Raw genomic sequence first — 19,197 nt, forward strand, 5'->3', positions numbered from 1 at the left:
GACAAGGATGTTATTCTCCTCTAGAGACCTATTTCCTTGCAACGAGATGACTGTGGAGCACAAAGGTGCCTTCTTTCATTAACTATCCATTCTTTATACCAGGATATATCTAATTAAACCTTTAATTACATCCACTTACTCAGCAAGACTATCAAACTCCTCTTGATTTGTTTAATTCCGAAATGATTAACATATTAAAAATAGGATCTAACAATCTGTGTGTACAGTATATTAAATGTAGATGCTTTTATTACAATCTTCCTTGCCACATAGTTTAAAATTAAATATATCAATACAATCACCAGAACAATCTCAGACAACAAAAGAATACCATCCAATCAAGATACAGTAAGATACTCAAAAAGGCAGTACGAGTAGCTGGAAACCTTGGTCCTCCGATTATTTTGTACAGCACATTGATCAGAGATTTTCCCGTATAAATTAGCAAACAAACATTAAAAGTTAACAATTTCATACCATAGATTCTTCAAATGTTTATATCGAGTGTGAACAGTATCGATTCTAGCACAATGTCTTTATGCATGTGTCTCTCTAAGAGGTAAAAGGGAATTTTAGGTATGCAGTAACCTATATCCAGGCCCAGAGATGAGTAGAATATTTGTAAACAAATTTTGGTCTTTCCCGTACAATGGCTTCATAAATGAGTGCAGTAATCAAAATGGCTGAGCACATACACTGAACAAATCACCCCAGAAAAAAGGATCCGACACAAATAATTTCCAAGTGAGTGAAGAATGGCAGAGAAGTCACCTGAACTCAAACACAAACCGCTCACTGTTCCCATGAGGACGTGCCCTTCAGTATTAGATGTGTACCTCGCACTAACTTCACATGTACACGTGCCCTCCACACATACACTGGGGAGTATGCATGGCAGTGAAGCTGGCATTCCTCAACCAGCCTCAGTGCTGAGCAGGGGCCATGGACTAGTGGGCTACAGCCACCTTTCGTGCTGTTAGGGCAGTCATGAAAGACTTCTCATTAGTTATAGACCCACCTTCTGTGCTAAGGTGCTTTTTCTATTGTAATCACTGGGGACCTAACCTGCTTTAAGTTAACCATTTTCTTTTACTTAGGCAACTGCAAGTGCATCAGACAACTCTGATGAGTTTTTTCCAAGTCCATAAGTAGTGGGCAGCTGTCTAATGCTGAGGTACTTTCAAGAAGCACCAGACAGTAAGAATGTGGGGGGTTTTTCTGTCTTTTTTTTTTTTTTAAAACAGATATTATCCATGGGAGGAGAGGCAGGAATGCACGGAGACTTTGAATTTTGTTCTGCAGACATCATGAAAAAGTGCTCTACACCCCTGAATCAATAAAAACGCATCTAAGTATTACATATGTATACCTTGACATTCAAAAATACCTGTTTGCCCGCTGTGACTTCTAAATGTCAGCTACAGGATATACTTACAGATGATTGCTGACGTTTGTTCCAGGCAAGAGATGTTAAGCACAATTATTCCCAGAACACATAAACACAAACTAATTTAGATCAGGGCAGTGGGAGTTCAAAAGAGGTACTATGTGAGCAGCTCCCAAGGACGCAAGCAGAAGCAGCAAGCAGCCAACTGTTACAGAGCCCACCTAGCACAAAATATGAACTGCTGCAAATTGAGCTCATTAGTAACATCACCTTCTTATTCTTTTTTTTTCCCCCCTGAAGCTACCCTTATTGTGTCCATCCCTTGAACAGCATGGCTGTGCCACAGATCTCAAGAAAGGTGTGGATTACTGGAGTGACTCTCCTTTCTTTGAAGCAGTAGCTAGAGATCACATCTGATGGGTATAAGCTGCTCTGGGAAACACCTTACTTACTCTTTTATGGTAAGATCAAGGTTGATTGTGGTTAACACATAAAACCTTCTTTGTAAGGTACCTTTATATTTCCTAAATTCCAAGCTTATTTCAATGAAATAAAGATCTGCCTTCCTCTCAATTCCCCTCTGGAAGTCCACTTCTTTAGTGCCAAAGACAATTGTGCTGTCTCACCCTTTCTAAAAGGGCTTTCTGTAGTACGGTCTTAGAACAGGTAGGGTTTCTTTGACAGCAAATTTTGACAGTGCATAGATAACACTGCTTAAAAAGAAAGCAAAAGAAAAAAAGAAAAAAAAAAGGTCAATTTGGAGCTTTTCTCTACTGCTGATCCCCTAATGTGAAGAGCTTCAGAATCTCAACACTTGAATATCTCTCGAGGATGGTGACTCTACAGCCTCTCTGGGAAACTTGCTTCAGTGTTCACTCACATTCATAGTCTTTTTTTTCTTTTCCTTTTCTTTTTTATTTTTTTTTTAATGTTTCAGCAGAATTTCCTGTGTTCTGATTTACGCCCATCTTCCTCTCATCTTCCCACCAGACACCGAGTAGTGCATGGCTCCCTCTTTTTCACTCCTTCCCATCAGATTTACACATGCTGGTAAGACAGTTCATGTCTTTCTGCACGCTGGACATCTGCCATGGATTCATCTCTGTTACTGACTGCTAATTTTAGTGACCGTTCACATCACTGATATTATTATTCATGGAAAGTTATTTCATGGCAGTGGTTGCTATAAACCATGGCAGCAGAGTCACATTTTATAGTCCATTTCTGTTTTTTTTTTTTTTTCTTCTTAAAATTCTTAAAATTCTAACCTCTTTTCTTTTTAAATGCTTAATGTCAAACATAGAGAGACAATAGCAGTATTAATAGCAGTATTATAACAGTATTAATTATGGAGAGTAAAAACCTGGATTATGCCTCTTACATATACTGCAAAGTGTGTTCATCTCTTAAATTTCATTTGTTTTAGAGGTACTGAAAATGAGGGATTTCAGAAGTACATTAATTATAAAATCTTACTCTAAAAATAAAAATCTCTTGAATTAAAAATAACTTTAAGAATAAATTACTCCTCTACTAAGTGAAAAAAAAAAATCAAAAAAAAAAAATCAACTTTTACAATGACAGAATATCCACAAAATGGTGGGGTAAATGAAGTCTGCAGTGGCAAAAGCAAAATCTCCAGACCAGCTCTGCTGGGGACTCCCACATTATGTAAGTGACAATTAAGCAGGTGTGATGACGAATGGGCAGGAAAAGTATCTGGCAGACATCCAACAGTGTATTTCACATCATCAAAAACAGGCCCAGAGCTGCCCTTTCCCCTAATGCAAATTTGCTTCATGAAGAAATCTGCTTCAAGCAGGAGTGAAATTTTTATCCGCTTATGACATGTAGGGAAAAAATATCAACTGAATTTGGATCTAAGAACACATCAGATCTTCTCTTGGGAGAAGTGAGAACTTCAGTCCCATACAGAAATCAAAAGGAATTATCAGTGTTCAGAACTTGTCAGCCTACCTCCTTAGTGGTGTAATATGTGACTGTGATATACTAGACACTGAAATTAGTAAAAATTCCATTTTGAAGGCTAATGAAGCTGAATTTTGAAATGAAAAATGTTCAAGAGATAAATAAGAACGTATTTCTGCGATCTCAGAGTAAGTTACAGAGAATTACATTATGAACAAATTTTGTATGTTGTCCTGAATTTGGTAAACATTTGCAATTTCCTAAGCCACGTGTATTGCTGTTACCACATTGCTTCATTGATAAACTGCCAGTAGTGCTCGCTATTGCTAAGTGGAAGCGCTCTACACAGTGTAAATACATCCATGAAGAAAAAACGACTGCTGTCAGCCTTCAGAGTAGGAGCTGCTTTCTCTTTTGTCCTTAAATAACATTTGTCCTTAGTTAAAAAAAAAAAAACAAAGTGTCAAACCTGGCCTCAGAGATAAAGCTACAAACTTGTAGTCAATGCTACTGAATGAATATATTCTCTTACTAATGAAAGTATTTCAGGAGCAGAGTTTTGGAAGAAAAACATGAGGGCACCTGTGAACATTAGAAATTAGCAGCCAGTACCTGCAGAAACTGAAAATGTGCAGCTGTTCGTAAGACAAGAAACGGGAGCAGTTATCAGTAACATTAATGACAGACACCTCAAGGTCACTTCAGAGTACTTAAATGCCAAACATCTTCAAAGTACTTCTACACACATCCAGAGCTTTGTGTGTAGTTTTAACCCTGCTTAGTTTCATAGCAGCTGAGATACTGAATACCAGAGTAGGTAACCATATCTCTCCAGGAAAAGGGAGCTTGTAGCAAGCTCCATTGGCACTAGATGCCATCTTGAAATATATTCTCCAGTCAGTCAAGCATTCCATTAGCAAATTCACATCTGAAGTCTTTGGCAAGGCAGGAACATTGTACTCTCTTGCCCTGGGAAATTACACACATAAGGTGAACTTGACAGCCATTTTGATACCTGGTAATATGCTTTAATGCATACTGACTCTGTTTTGTTTTTAAAACCGAGCAAGGCCAGCACATATGTTTGAGAGTGGATATCTGCCTATGCTGGGCACTATTTCATGAAAGTCAGGTTTCTGTCACAGATCTAAGGCAAATATTACAATTTACAGGAAAAAAAATGAGGACATCAATACATTGTGCGTTGCTGGAGACATACAGCTTTTATAACACAGTAGCTTTCACTATGATTTCTGGGTTCTCTATGTCCTTTTTGCTTTGGACCATTCTCAGTTCCAGATTGGCTGAGTTTGGTTTGTTTCCTTCTCCAGCTTGTGCTAAAAAGATGACATGAGAAGGTCAATAAAAACGGCAGTTTAAAAGTAAACAAGTTGCAATGTCTGATACCCCATTATATTTTTCCTCTCTCCTCCCACTTCCCTTACTACCCTTGCTAAAGGTTTCTGAAGTAGAAGATGCAGATCAGCACTGTATTTTCTCAGCACCTCTGCTCTGCAGCACCTCTCTCCAGAAAAGAGCACAGCTCTACAGTCAATTAGAAAGACACAAAGACATGCTTTGGGAACCCACTGTTCCCATCTCGATCTCCTTAGAAGTTGATAGACATGGGAACTCAATGGTAAAAGCAGCTGAAAAATGATTCTTCACATGGCCAACACGGCAAACAGACTGATTATTACTGGTTGACAAGCCCTTCTCAATACCAAGCACATGCACTAAAAGGTAAAGTGAGTGAGCTATATTTAAAGCAGAATCTCCTCCGCACATCAAACTCAGTATTTCCTCAAGTTCTTTCACCACTGCTTTGCAAAGCAGTCAAGCACTGCCAGCATACTGCAGTCCCAATATAAGCTGAACAGTGACACCTTCAGTCTGGTGTTATCAAAAATAGGGCTGGAGGACACAGTAAAGAGCATACACTGACAAGACTCCCTAGCTCTCATTCTCTAAATTCTCTGGGAGCTTCTGCACTGAAAGCTACTTTTCTGTGTCAGGAAACCCAGAAAGCTACCTAAATGTTTCTTTCAATGTAAACCCAGGCAAAGAGAGGGAAGAACAAGGTTTGAATGAATTACCTTTTGCACTCTTAATGGTCCTCTGCAGAACGTGTTGCATGGCTGACACAGTCTTTTCACATGCCACCTGCACATTACCATGACATGTTTAGGTTGTAGTAAAACTTCAGTTGCTCAGTTTAGTATTATTAATGCTACTACTCAGGCAAACAACTGGCAAGACACAAACATGGTGACAATGAGGTAGTTTAGAAAAAAAAAGGTTTTTAGAGTCTCTCAGCTCTACCCAGACAAGTAGTAGAAACCATACACTTGTATCAATGACTCTACAGACAAAAGAGAAAGAAACAGAATAGATAAACAGTTTTCAATGCTTATTATGAAGTGAGGATAAAATGTATTTATAAATGTGAAAACGAAGTCTCCAGAGGCAGAGCACCTTATTTGACAAAGCTACAAAATACTGAAATTGACCATGCCAAGTTGTACAAGCTAAAATCTTGTAGGAAAAGGGACGTTCTGCTTTCTTTACTCTGAAGCAAGAAAAATTTCTAATCAGATGAGAGTCCATAAATAATATAATAGATTAAAACTTATTAAAAAAGAAACGAAGTCTGAACTTGCAAATAGGTGAAAAACCTCTTCCATACCTTCAAATTGTTTGGATGTTTATGTGTCCATGCCAAAAGCATAGCAGCAAACAAGTCTCCTGTTCCAACAAAGACAGCATCCACTTTAGGAGATTCCACTCGAATTCTCTGTGTTATCTTGGTACCATCTGCATTAGCTGCAACACAGAGACACAGTTAAGCAATTAATACAACAGCACCTACTATAATTTAAAAATGATAATCAGATTTGAATTCCTCTGTTGTTTGGAATGTAAAGATGCCAAGGAGTACTGCAAACTTTGTACCAGTTCTTTTTCAATTCAGTCCCAAAACTCTGCTGAGTAGGATAGCCTTTACAACTTACGTACTTCACTTTTGTAAGAAAAGGGAGCTACATACAGAAATGGGAGCCTAAAATGTTTCATTTAGACTGCAGCAGCACTTTGCTCAGATGCTGAGCAAGGGAATCTGCTGAAACCTAGGTGGACCATACCCAACCAGAATCTAGAGAACCTCTAGAGTAGGAACAGCAGAGAATATCTGATCCACGTGCCATGTTGTTGTTGCCCCTGGAATTATATAACTTACTCAAGATTGGCATGTACTAAGCACTAACAAACATCAAGAGATTCTCAGTGTAGTCTAGATGAAATAGCAGTACATTTTTTTTGTTTGTTTCTCAGTCCAGAAAGTGGCACCTAGACTGAGACCACACAGACAAAAAAAAAAACCAACAAGATTATCTACCACATCAGTAACTCTGTTCTTCTCACGTAGAAATATCCTGCAACAATCCAAACACACAGTGACTCTTTGTGATGGTACAGAGGGAATAGAAACAAGCAGAAGGGCGTTTTACAACCAAATATCAGGGAAGAACAATCTGTTAACAAAACAGTTAAACTTTTCATTAATGCCTCTGAGCCATCCAAAAGTTCTCTTTCATACCATTACTGCTTGTCAGGACCACTATTATGGATTTCAATAGCATTGATCACCCTCACACAGAACACCTACTCCTGTATCTTCTGCCCACTGGCCCAGAAGCTGTGCAGATGCTCAGGCCTGATGCATCTGTGCCTGAGCCATGCGGTAGGAGTACCTGCATCCTGTCCTGCTCTCCTCACTTCCTGACTGGAATTTGCTGATCAATCTCTGACCTACGTTGTCTCACCTTTCTTTGATGATCACTGGTCTGTCAGTGGGATCTGTATGCTACCACCATTCTGTTCTGCTCACCTTGTTCAGACATGCTATAGTCACCCCCACCTCTCAGCCTGTCTTTCCTCATTGAGCAGCCCTGTTCTTAGTGCTCCCTGGTGTTACTGTACAGGAGGAGGAGTTCACTTAAGGAATTATCTCCTTGAACTACAAGTGGATCTGATGAAATCATTTCCTCACAAAGTGACTGAAAGCACTGAACTAGTTTGTTTGTTTGTTTGTTTGTTTAAAAAAAAAAAAGACCAAACATACTAATGAAGCAGTTTGTAACTTACTTTTCCTGTAGCTTCCCAGAGCAATCAGGTAGTCGTTTCCTAGCGATGCCTGTAGATCTGAGCTGGTTATCACCACAGTCTCTGGTCCCATGGCATGGAGCATATCCATTACCTTCCCATGTGCAAAAAGGCAGGAATCAGTGATCAACGTGTGTTGATTAAACCTTGCATCATCCAGAGCAATTTTTCACAAGCACATTATTTTGCCATCTTTTGTAGAGAATGAATGGTTTTCACTCAAATAATTCACTTGAATTAGTGGTATTAATTTGAAATAGGGGAATCATTCATATTTAATGCACACACTTGTTCAAATATCCAAGTATCTCTGTTAAATTTGGATGCTTCTCTGAAATAGCTGAAACAGAATGTTCTTTATCAAAACTTTTCTCTGCATCATGTTTCCAAAACATACTATCAAAAGAACAAGAGAACAAGTACAGAGAGACATGCATCTGAGCTGGTATCTTTAAACACATACTACAAAGGTAAGAAGTTCAGGCCGGGAAGTATTGTTTAGTTACATATTTAGGAGTTAGCAAAAACAACAACTTAAATAACTGAGTTGGAGGCACGACTGTGCCTATCTCCATCTTCCTTTCCCATTCTGTTACAAATACAAAATATTCACCAGTAAATTATGTACCTAATAGATGAATTACCTCTCAATGTATTCCTCACTTAAAACCATTAATGCTCTACTTCTGACACCACAGCTGGTTGTTACAAGACTGGTTTTGATTCCACAGAAGAATGAATGACTTTAGGTAATGAGTTTAGCATAAAATACATAAAATATTAGTTCTCCCAGAAAGTGTTGAACTAAAAATTCCCTTAGGCTGGCTATGACGCATGAACAATTGAATGGTAAGGACTAATATGTGCTTTTTAAAAATTCTCTGTCTTTTGTCTAGTAAGCCTCCAAGTTTCTTCAGCTGTCACAACTCTCTGCACAGACATCAGTTGGGTTTTAAAGAAGCAGTGAGCTCACAAACACATGCTGACATGATCAGCCCGCGAATAACATTAAACTTGATTTCTCTTCTCATCCACAATTTAACAAGCATCTACTCTATTTCCGGTTGTGGGACCCAGCCTCCTCTACATTAAACTTAGGCTACACTTAATTTTTTGTTAAAAAACAAAACAAAACAAAAAAAAACCAAAACAAAACAAAACAACTCCGCTGTCACCACTGGTCTTGCTGAAGAAATCAGTGAAAGCATGTCACCTTGGGAATAGATAGCAGAATTCCTACCATCTCCAAAGGGAACAAATTCCAGCACGAATTATTACTTTGAAGGAGAGACGTGTATATAATAGGCAGCTCAATGAGAAAGACATATTTAAATGTAATAACCTGCAAGCAGCTTTTAAAAAATGTTTCTATCCTAAGTCTAATTCCATCAAGTTGGCTGGAAGATGATACCAAGTTGGCTGGAAGTGTGGATCTGCCTGGTGGTAGCGAGGCCCTACAGAGGGACCTGAACAGGCTGGAGAGCTGGGCTGAAGCCAATGGGATGAGTTTCAACAAGGCCAAATGCCGGGTCCAGCACTTCGGCCACAACAACCCCAGGCGACGCTACAGGCTTGGGGCGGTGTGGCTGGAGGACTGCGTAGAGGAAATGGACCTGGGGGTATTGATTGATGCTTGGCTGAACGTGAGCCAGCAGTGTGCCCAGGTGGCCAAGAAGGCCAATGGCATCCTGACTTGCATCAGAAACAGTGTTGCAAGCAGGAGCAGAGAGGTGATTGTTCCCCTATATTCAGCACTAGTGAAGCTGCACCTCGAGTACTGTGTCCAGTTTTGGGCCCCTCACTGCAAGAAAGACATTGAGGCCCTGGAACGTGTTCAAAGGAGGGCAACAAAGCTGGTGAGGGGTCTGGAACACAGGCCATATGAGGAGAGGCTGAAGGAGCTGGGAATGTTCAGCCTGGAGAAGAGGAGGCTCAGGGGAGACCTCATTGCTCTCTATAACTTCCTGAAGGGAGGTTGTAGTGAGCTGGGGGTCGGCCTCTTCTCTCGTGTCATTAGTGATAGGACCAGAGGGAATGGCTTCAAGCTACGGCAGGGGAGATTCAGGCTGGACGTGAGGAAGTATTACTTTTCAGAAAGGGTGGTCAGGCACTGGAATGGACTGCCCAGGGAGGTGGTGGAATCACCGAGCCTGGGGGTGTTCAAGGAAAGACTGGATGTTGCGTTGAGGGACATGGTTTAGTAGGAGCTATTGGGAATAGGTGAACGGTTGGACTGGGTGATCTTTTAGGCCTTTTCCAACCTTGGTGATTCTATGATTCTATGATCTTCACAGGAGATTTTTAAAAGCTTAAAGAACTAGCATTCATGAGTTGGAAAGTTGTAATTGTTTAGCACATGAAACTAATATTTGCTGTTGTAACATGCAAACCAAAAACCAACAGGTGCTCAGCCAATAGAGTTGTTCTGAAGACTATGGTACCACTTGGGAGGATGAGAATAGAAGAAACGAGTAACAGTTAGCAGCTAGGTAGCATTCAGCACCCTCATCCATCACAGCGCAGTAATATAGAACTGATGTGAAAAGGAAAACTAACTCAGATCTTTGGAGCTGCTTTTTGCTGCGAAGAGATGGTAGTCAGCTGACACTGCATGACGTTGCTGGAGGAAAAAAACAATAAACATTAGGGCTGACTGAGCCCAGCTACTCTCCAGGGTTCCTCTGCAGCTGCTGTTTGTTTAAAGATTGTGTTCCTTTGAAGTTCAAAATCAAACTGGCATAAATGACATCAGTCCATTATGAAAGCACTTGACTTGTCAACAAAACAAAAAGCTCAGATCTTTTTTAAAAACAAACATAAAACTACATTCCTATTTTGTCCTTCATCACCATACCCTATAGCTTTTTAAAAGTTATTCAACTTGTGTAAAAGGGTAAATCCTTACACCTCCATGCAGTGCATTTGCAGATTACCTATCATTAATGTAGGATGATGAGAGCAGCTGCCAGCACTCCAGATCTGCCCACCTTTCACCAGGAGTTACCTGAGGGTCATCACTCCCAATCCATTTTCCCATCTATGCACTACTTTTGCAATGCAGGTCTCATGGCCTGCAAGTCAATTTCCAAAACAAAGAAACAAAACAACAGCCAACGCTGTATTTGGTCAATCCTCTTCAAGAGTTTCCTAGTAAGCTCTCTTCCTAGCAAACTGTGTCAATGGGAGAATGAGAAATAGCCGTGCTATCACTCAGCATTGCTGCTGCACGACTAGCATGTGGACAGCAGAGGGAGCGACTTACGCAGGTTTCTAATGATCAGAATCCCTCGGGGTTTTCACCTCAGCCAATGACAAGGAACCACACTGTCAGCAGTACTGGTCTGCATGCATGCTGCTGCTTCCCTCCTACACTGCAGAAACTCAGTGACCTGCTCATTAACACTGCACTGTCTTTATTTGTAGCTCTTTCGGGAAGTTTCTTCAGAAGTCTGACATGAGAACAGAGAACATTTTGCACACTGACAGTACAAGGCTTTAACGACTGATGGAGAGAGAGAGGCCAAAGTGATTTCAAGGTTAACAACAAATGGCAAACACTGCAGGTAGAGTTAAAGAATAAGATCTTGCACAACCTATTCTTTATTTACTTACCTCTAAAGCATCTTTTTCTGTGTAAATCTTCCTCCCAGTAAGTAACCTGAGAATGAAACAGAAATCTTGAAGGAGCACACATCTCCCAGGCAATAACAGCTTTGTTTATTCTTTGAAAGGATGAAAGCTTAGACTTAAACAATTTGTTCACTATGCAGTCTGCTGTACCAGACTGCAGTCTTTAGAAGTCACATGCACAGATACACAGTGCTTCTGCAGCATGATTGTATCAGTTCTAACCAAATTCTGTACCCTAACATTACTTCATGAGCATTTTCTCTCCATCTCCTGCATAGCTGCTCCCTCCCTTTAGGGGAACAGTAGTAATGTATCATAACAGATCATCTCCTGACCAAAGAGTCATGGCTATGGAGACAGGGTGGGGATGAGGCAAATTCTTATTTCACATCAGATGTTGCCATGGTGGTATTTCTAAATCAAAATCAGGGAGTTTTAGTCAAACTATTTCAGTTTTTAATATTATGACATATAATACAAATTTTTGCAGGAATGGGTAGAACAAGAGAGGGGAGAGAGGTATTTTTTCAACCTGTCCTAGATATATAGTCTCTGGAAGCAGTCATGTAAAATGAGAGACTGGAGAAAATAAAATAATGGTGTTCCTCAAATAAATCCCCTTTTTTTTTTTTCTCCTGGTTTCAGTATAGAACAGTTTGAAGAAGAGCAGTACTTTAAAGCAACAGCTAAAAACTAAAACCCAACACATGCATACATACAGTACTATACTGAGACAAATGAAAGAATGAGTACCAGCCTCCCGTTTTTATCCCTGGGTTTACTTGAGTATAAAAGAAATGGAGTACTCACTCAGCCTCAAACTGGTTAGGAGTAATTATATCAGCAACGGGTACAACTTTGTCCCTATAGACTGGGAGGAGATCCTTAGGCACATACTGAGGGAGAAAAAATAGTATGAAGTGTCATCAGCTATTTCAGATATGGGAGTGACACGCTCCTTCCCTGAACTACCATTCATGCTGACACTTCGTAATCTTAAAGCTCCCAGTGTACTGTTAGGTAGAAGGAATTAAAGTGGCTGTGCACTTTGCAGCTGGTGACAGTGGGAGGTGACTGAAACCATCACTAAGTACACCTAAACTGCATTAAAAGGAAGCGATGTCTAGACAAAGAGTTTTGGGGTTCCCTCTTACCAAGATGACAAAGCAGTATAAGGAACAAAAATGGGAAACACTTTTTCTTGCCCATATCTCTAAAATAAACTACTTTGCTGTAGTACCAATGGAATGGAGGTTCTCTGCTGCATCACTGCAATACATTGGTTGTATTACACTGTAGGGACTGAGGAACAAGCAACACTCTTGTTGTGTTATTTTGTCCCCTCTTTTCAGTGCAATATTTCTAGGGTGTGCTACACATTCATACACATGAATGCTAAGCCACTCACATACTTTGGTGACTTTAAGTAATGAGGGCCAATGCTCTCTCTTCTGCATTCCTGTTCCACCTCTATCCCATCTTCTTTAGCTACATACAGCCCATTAGCAAAGGCAGACTGGTTCTCTTATTAGGTGACATACACCAAGATGCAGCAGGAGCCTAAATGACTGTAAGCCCTTCAGACTTGGAAGAAAGTTGAAAAGCATCAGCTTTTTTGGCACGGAATGGAGTTCATCAAGGAGCTAAACTGCAGGCCTCAGCTCACCTTCCTGCATCCTGTTGTAGCTCTATTTAACAAAGCCTATATTAAAGTTCTTTGTTTACTAGTAGCTATTCTTCATTAGCAGCCCATTTTCCAAATCAGGATTAATCTTTCCTTTTGTCTACGTTTTATTTTCTCTATTAGGCACATCAGCTACATAGGACAGGGTGTACATACAGACGCATCCTGTGTTCACCTCCTGCTTCAGCTGTATTAGTGACAGATAAAACCTCATTATGTTATTGACCATTAGGTGATATCAGAACACCCAGCATCTTGGGACTGAGCTCACTCATGTTGTCTTGATGAAGTAATGATGCCACTGGACTCTGATTTTAGACAGGAATGCAGGACTAGGTCACATCTAAATCAAGACCTCTTAAATAACTGTTTTATTACTTTTTACATCAGAAGTGAGTTGGTGGGTTGTGTGCTAAACTTTCTCATCTTATTCCATCTACCTTGTGTTCTACCCAAAAGATATGGGTAAGTCTATGGTTATGACTTCTCCCAAGAGCTTTTCAAAGTCACTCTACAGCTAATGCATCTCTACAGCTACTGTATTTCTGACTTGTTAGAAAAAGCCAAGGACAATAAATATTGCAATAGACATAAAATAAAAGCATGAGACCACAAAATCAATGGCAAATTTATTACTAAGTGCTACTTCACATGACTTTTCAGGAGCAGGTAAACTGTAAGAAGGTACAAGGACAAAGAGAAAATCATAGTGTGTGACCAGCTAAGGCAGAAGAAAATATTTTCTATCATCATTGCTGATCTTTTCCCACATTCCACTTTTACAGAAACAATCTGCTATTGTTAAGAATGAAACATTTCCTTGTTTGCAATGCACTGGCACACCAAACCTTTCCGTCTCTGTCACTGTAACAGCCCAACGCCTAACAGGCATCACAACTCACATGAAATGAGTCATCTTCATTTAGGTTCAGGTGGTATGCCAATTCATATAATCACAGAACGTGAGCAAGCCTACCAGCTGGAACTGCTATCTTGACAGAAGATGAGAGAACTCCAGAGAGAAGTGGAGGGGAAGCAGGGGGATATTTTCCTCTGGACAGGGTACATAGACTACCTGTTCTCAGCAGGGAATTAAGAAAAAGTCTCAGGGCTATGCAGTCACTATCTTCCCTTATACTAAACTCAAGCAAATATAGTAGCTGTAGTACAAACGTAGTTGATGCTGGGATTCAAAGCCACACTTGAGGAAAATGGTTTAGTCTTTGGTTTAAAACCAGTAAAATTCTATGCATATATACTTATACAGCAAATACTCAATATACCAAGAAAAAGATAAGTACTAACCATGGAGCCTTCTCCATTCCATTTGTCTCCCATCACTGGATCACACACTGTAACAGAGAATAAATCTAGTTTTAGAAGTGGGGCCCTATTTTTACTTAAGTGCAAAATTATACTCGCCCAACATACACACAAAATGTTGTATTGTACACATTAAAATTATGTGTATTAAAAAGAAACAAAAAGAAAATCCAGAACAAAGGACAAACTCAAATTTAATGTAATAACACACACTTGGCACGTGTCCTGAATCTTGTTAACAATGTATTTTAAGTGCCCTCAGTTCCAAGAAAGAATGGAAACAGCCTAGCCTTGTACTTGAAAAAAGTAGTAATTGCCTTAGTAGAGCTTCCAGCAAGATAAAAAAAAATACAAATTGCAAAGTATCAAATCAATGTCTAATTAGTATTTAAACAAATTGCAAAGTATCAAATCAATGTCTAATTAGTATTTAAGGAAGTTTCTACAAATAACAAGTTTCATTTGTTTGAAAGGATTTTCCTTACAACATGATCCCACTACTAAATATAAAGGGTCTTAGAAATCTTGCTAAGTTCTCTCTACCTGACCACTTCCTCACCATTCTGTGCTTCTTTCTGTTCATACCTCAACACAGCCTTTAGCTTTCACAATACCAAATCGTACTGCAAACTGAAAAACTGAAAATCAAGTTCATGGAGATCTCTTCACTACACCTTCAGAACAAGAACTGTACTTTGTTAACTCTAAATCTGCCATCAGACTGTGCAGTATGGTGCCCTGCAAACCCTGTTAACCATCACAGATGCCTGACAACACAGTTTGTTGAACCTGAAGATGGTTCAGCCATCATTCCCAGTTCTTTACCCCAGTAAATGCCACTGACTTTGCTGTGTTACTGTGAATTCTTTGCTCAGTTCAAGCCCATGCTGGTTGAGTTTCATACTGAAACACTCAGGGAATCTCTTCTCACAGGTCTGTTGCTCTTCAAGCATTCCCAGGTAATCTTAACAGAGGGAACCAGAGTTAAACATGCCTCACAGCTTAAGCCAAATTATTAAGCTTATAAGGCACGTTAATATACCTGTGAGATGTAACAAGAAACCACATCAGGGCAGTGTGGGAGAGTCTATCCTACTTTTGACTGACCTGGAAATCAAGAAGAGGCTTCAGCCATTTGTGCTCCCAGCCTGTGCTTATGAATACAAACAGCAACAGCCAGCTGGGATTTCACAAAACTTCCTTTCATACATTACTCCTTAATACACGCTTTTCTTTGGACATTTCATAACATATGAAACATACTGAAAGGCATAATATCACAAAAATCAAATCAATTTTCAATAATGCTGAAATGAAAATTCATTGGAGCCTGAGCTGGTCCCAGCCAGATCAGAGCACAAGATGGCCAAAATACTGGGTTACATCAGACTGACATTTTCGTCCTAAAATGTGAAATGATGGGCATATACAACAAAGTAGCAGAAAGAATTATAACTCACATCCTTACCATATACTAGGTTAGAATTCTGTTGCTTCAACTCTTGCACGATATCCACCACCATTGCAAGAAATGATGTGTCTCTTGTATATCCTTGAGAAGAAAAAAAAAAACAAAGAAAAATATCTTTGAAGTAGATTTGCAGGAAAGTTTTTTTTTTTTTGGGCGGGGGGAGGGGAGCTGGTCAATGCATAACAGAGAATGGCATTTTTTAGTATTTTTTTCAGAAGTAACAGGTGGAAGGCAAATCAAGGCACTCTCTACTCGCCTAGAAATACAATTCAGAAATTCATTTGCTATATGCATGATACATTTAGTGCTCATATGACTTCAAAATGCTTGGACGTACATACAAAAAGGGTTGGACAAAAGGAAAAAAAAAAATGTCCTTCTCTTTAAAACACCAGTTTGAACCAGCACTATTTCATATATAAAAATATTCTAAGTTCCATATACTTTTCTCATATTCCAGTTAGAAACAGTGTGGATTTTTTTCTTCCAACATATTAATGCAATGGAGAATTAATCTTGACCATTTCAGAGCAATGGCCAATATACCAGTAAAATTCCTAATTTGGCTTAGCAGTGAAATAAGTTGTAAAATGATTTTGTTACATCACAAGGCCCTCACCACAATGGTAGCACTACAACATTTGTATAGTTATTAATTTATAATACCTGTTTCTTCATTTATATATTTACTATTGTGTTTATTTTATATATTCATTTTATTTATAACGTATTAATTAGTAATTTCATTTTCATTTCCTTTAGTTCATGTAGTAGCATTATTCTAGCAAGGCAGTGTCTTCAGCTTGGAAATGCTCATTCCAGTAAAATGTATTTTTAGAGATTTTTTTTTTTTTAAGTTGTAAAATTGTTCCAATTTTTACACACTGAGAAGAAATGGAAGAAACTTCCAAGATTTTGAGGCAAAATGCTCTGTCCGTATTAATGATAGTCAGCAAAAAAATAAACAAGGAAAGATTTTGTTTTAAAATGGGCTGTAATGTTAGACTGACTTAATAAAAAACAAAGTAAACATTGGTGATAGAGGCATTTCAAAAGCACCACAGTGAATCTGTGTTTATCTGGCACCTTGAATGCTTTACTGCAAATAAAACAAAGAGATGAAGATCCACAAGTAAGTGACAATCACAAAAGCTAATGAGGTGCCATTTTACAGAATCAGACTAAAGAGAATCATTTCCATTTCAGCCATGATATCTACAGTAATCAGACATGCAGTCAAATACAACCAACTGATAAATTAACGTAAGTGTTTGATAAATCAGGTCATCTGAGGTAGCAAGCTATGGCTGTGCAACACAGTGAGTCACTGTCTCTGCCTGAAGAGAAAAATCTTTTGACCTTGGATGAAGAAAGCCAGATATTTAAGTTCAGCTACAAATCAACTCAACACTTAACAGATGAGATCATAGGAAGTGAGTGCCACTTTCACCCACTTCTCATTGTCTACACTTGAATACACTGAACAGGAGTTTTAAACAAACTTGTACAAACCACAAACCTATCTATACACATATCACATTTTAAAAGGCATTTTAACAGTTTTTTCTTCAAAATGTCTTCTACAGGTGAAGATTTCTGATCTGATGCATTTTTGCCAGTAGAAGACACTAAAAGAAAAGGAGTTGGGGCAACTGTCAAGAGTGAAAAGTAAAATAAAAAAGGAACACCTTAAAAAAAAAAAAAAAGAAAAGAAAAAAAAAAAACCAAACACCTCAAACACTGTTTGTTGCTTACTAACACTTCCTGAAAACTCCTGCAATACAATTGGCTCTTCTAGGAAACGGCCTCTAGGTGTCTACTTTCAAGGAAGGAGGTGCTGGAGCAGGTCCAAAGAACGGCTACAGGGCTGTGAAGGGCTTGGAGAATATGCCCTATGAGGAGAAACTGAAGGAAATGGGGTTGTTTGGCCTGAGGAAAAGGAGGCTGAAGGGAGACCTCTTGCCCTTTTCAAATACCTGAAAGGGGATTGCAGTGAGAGTGGGGTTGGTCTCTTCTCACTGGGACAGGACGAGGGGAAATGGCTCCAAGTTGTACCAGGGGATGTTTAGGTTGGATATCCGGATACACTTCTATACAGAAAGAGTTGTTAAGCACTGGAATAGGCTCCCAAGGGGGTGGTTGAGTCACCATCCCTGGATCTGTTTAAAAACCGTTTGGATGTGGTGCTCAGGGACATGATTTGGCGGAGGGTTGTTAGAGTTAGGGTAGGATGGTCAGGTTGTGGTTAGACTTGATGATCTTTAAGGTCTTTCAACCTGAGCTACTCTACAATTCTATGATAGAAAGGATGTTCTTCTATTTTTCAATCTTAATGAACCCATTTATGCTGAAATAGATTTCTTAATTTTAACTCAGTCTATTTTCTATTTAGCCTCCTTTAATTTGGAAAGATGTCCTGAGATGGAAGGAAATGTAGCTTTTTAGATATACCATATCCTTCAATCCAGTATGTCTGCTCTGGGGTTAAATCCATTCAGTTAAAGTCTCCAGTTTTCCTTGTGTACAAAGAAAGCACCTTCCTACATGAGGAAGCTGCGAAGTTAATTAAATCAGGCAATTTAATTCTATTTACCTTTAAAAAGTGGCTGCTCACTGCAATAAAAAATGATACTGTAATCTAAACCAGATGCATACCTCCCACTGAGGGGAAACCCCATCAGTACTCTACTCTGAAGAAACAGGAATTGGATGAGAAGCAGTTCGTAATTAAAAATGCTCTTATAATCTCTAGTTTTATAAAGCATTATACATGAAGTTCCCTTTGCAGTATTTATGAGCACTTTCCACACAGTGATGCATAAAATTATGTCCCACAGAACTGCATCTACTTGGGGAAAATGAAAGGACCTGCAAGAACAAAATATCAAGAAATACAACAGACTAGAATACAAAATCTGTATTGAAAACACAACCTTTTGAAGATCAGGTAAGTAAAACATGGACAGATAACTACAAATAGAAATTACTGATTGTACAGCAGAGAGCTACTAATGAGAATTTAGTAGAAAGAGTCTTCAGGACGAATTTAAAAATAATATTCTGACATTCCTCTTTTTTTTTTTTTGGAGTTAATATTTTGTGAGTGACTATGTCTGTACATGACTGGCCTGTGCAAGTCTGTTAGCTATAGATGAGGATCAATTAACCCATTCAATGACAGCCTTCAGGCAGGAAAAGACAGTTTCAAACTAAATAGCATAAGCAGTTATGACTACAATATACAACTGAAATTACAGGAGATTGAGAAGAAACATGTAATTTCATAGTTTGGAATAAGGAAGGATGCGTGTTATGTATGGAAACTGTTGAGTCACGTCCTGAACCACTGATTCATCAGCCCTATGAGCACAAGTGAAGGCAATTCAGCTTTGTGACAAGAAGGGGTGGAGCCCAGCTGCACCTCTCTTAGATCCCATTTAAGGGCTGACTGCCACTGGGGAAGAATCTATTTCTGGAGGCCTCTCTTTGGTAGAGCTTTCCCTTACGAACCTGGAATCTTCCAATATGGGTAAGCAATCTTCTTCCCTTATAGCACCTTTCTATCATGCCGATCCTTCTGTCATTACACCTCTGGTGAAACACCTTTTCCCA

General features: G+C 39.2%; 1 protein-coding gene across 4 annotated transcripts in view; it reads right to left on the bottom strand.

The window, feature by feature from the left end:
• PDXK (pyridoxal kinase) overlaps positions 1-19,197 on the bottom strand; it is a 49,204-nt gene that overhangs the window by 5,292 nt on the left and 24,715 nt on the right. For 3 of the 4 annotated variants that reach the window (XM_042867475.1, XM_042867476.1, XM_042867477.1), the window contains exons 4-10: positions 15,583-15,666; positions 14,097-14,143; positions 11,918-12,003; positions 11,090-11,135; positions 7,460-7,571; positions 6,003-6,139; positions 5,413-5,479 (exon numbers count right to left, since the gene is read on the bottom strand). In XM_042867475.1, coding sequence (XP_042723409.1) covers positions 5,413-5,479; positions 6,003-6,139; positions 7,460-7,571; positions 11,090-11,135; positions 11,918-12,003; positions 14,097-14,143; positions 15,583-15,666 — 579 coding nt within the window. Of the gene's footprint in view, positions 1-231; positions 4,654-5,412; positions 5,480-6,002; positions 6,140-7,459; positions 7,572-11,089; positions 11,136-11,917; positions 12,004-14,096; positions 14,144-15,582; positions 15,667-19,197 lie in introns of those variants that run through there. The other variant, XM_042867478.1, reaches the window with a different exon arrangement.

The sequence above is a fragment of the Lagopus leucura genome, unplaced genomic scaffold, assembly GCF_019238085.1.
Source record: "Lagopus leucura isolate 7727_CA_CO unplaced genomic scaffold, USGS_WTPT01 Super-Scaffold_100001, whole genome shotgun sequence".
NCBI classification, from domain to species: Eukaryota; Metazoa; Chordata; class Aves; order Galliformes; family Phasianidae; genus Lagopus; species Lagopus leucura.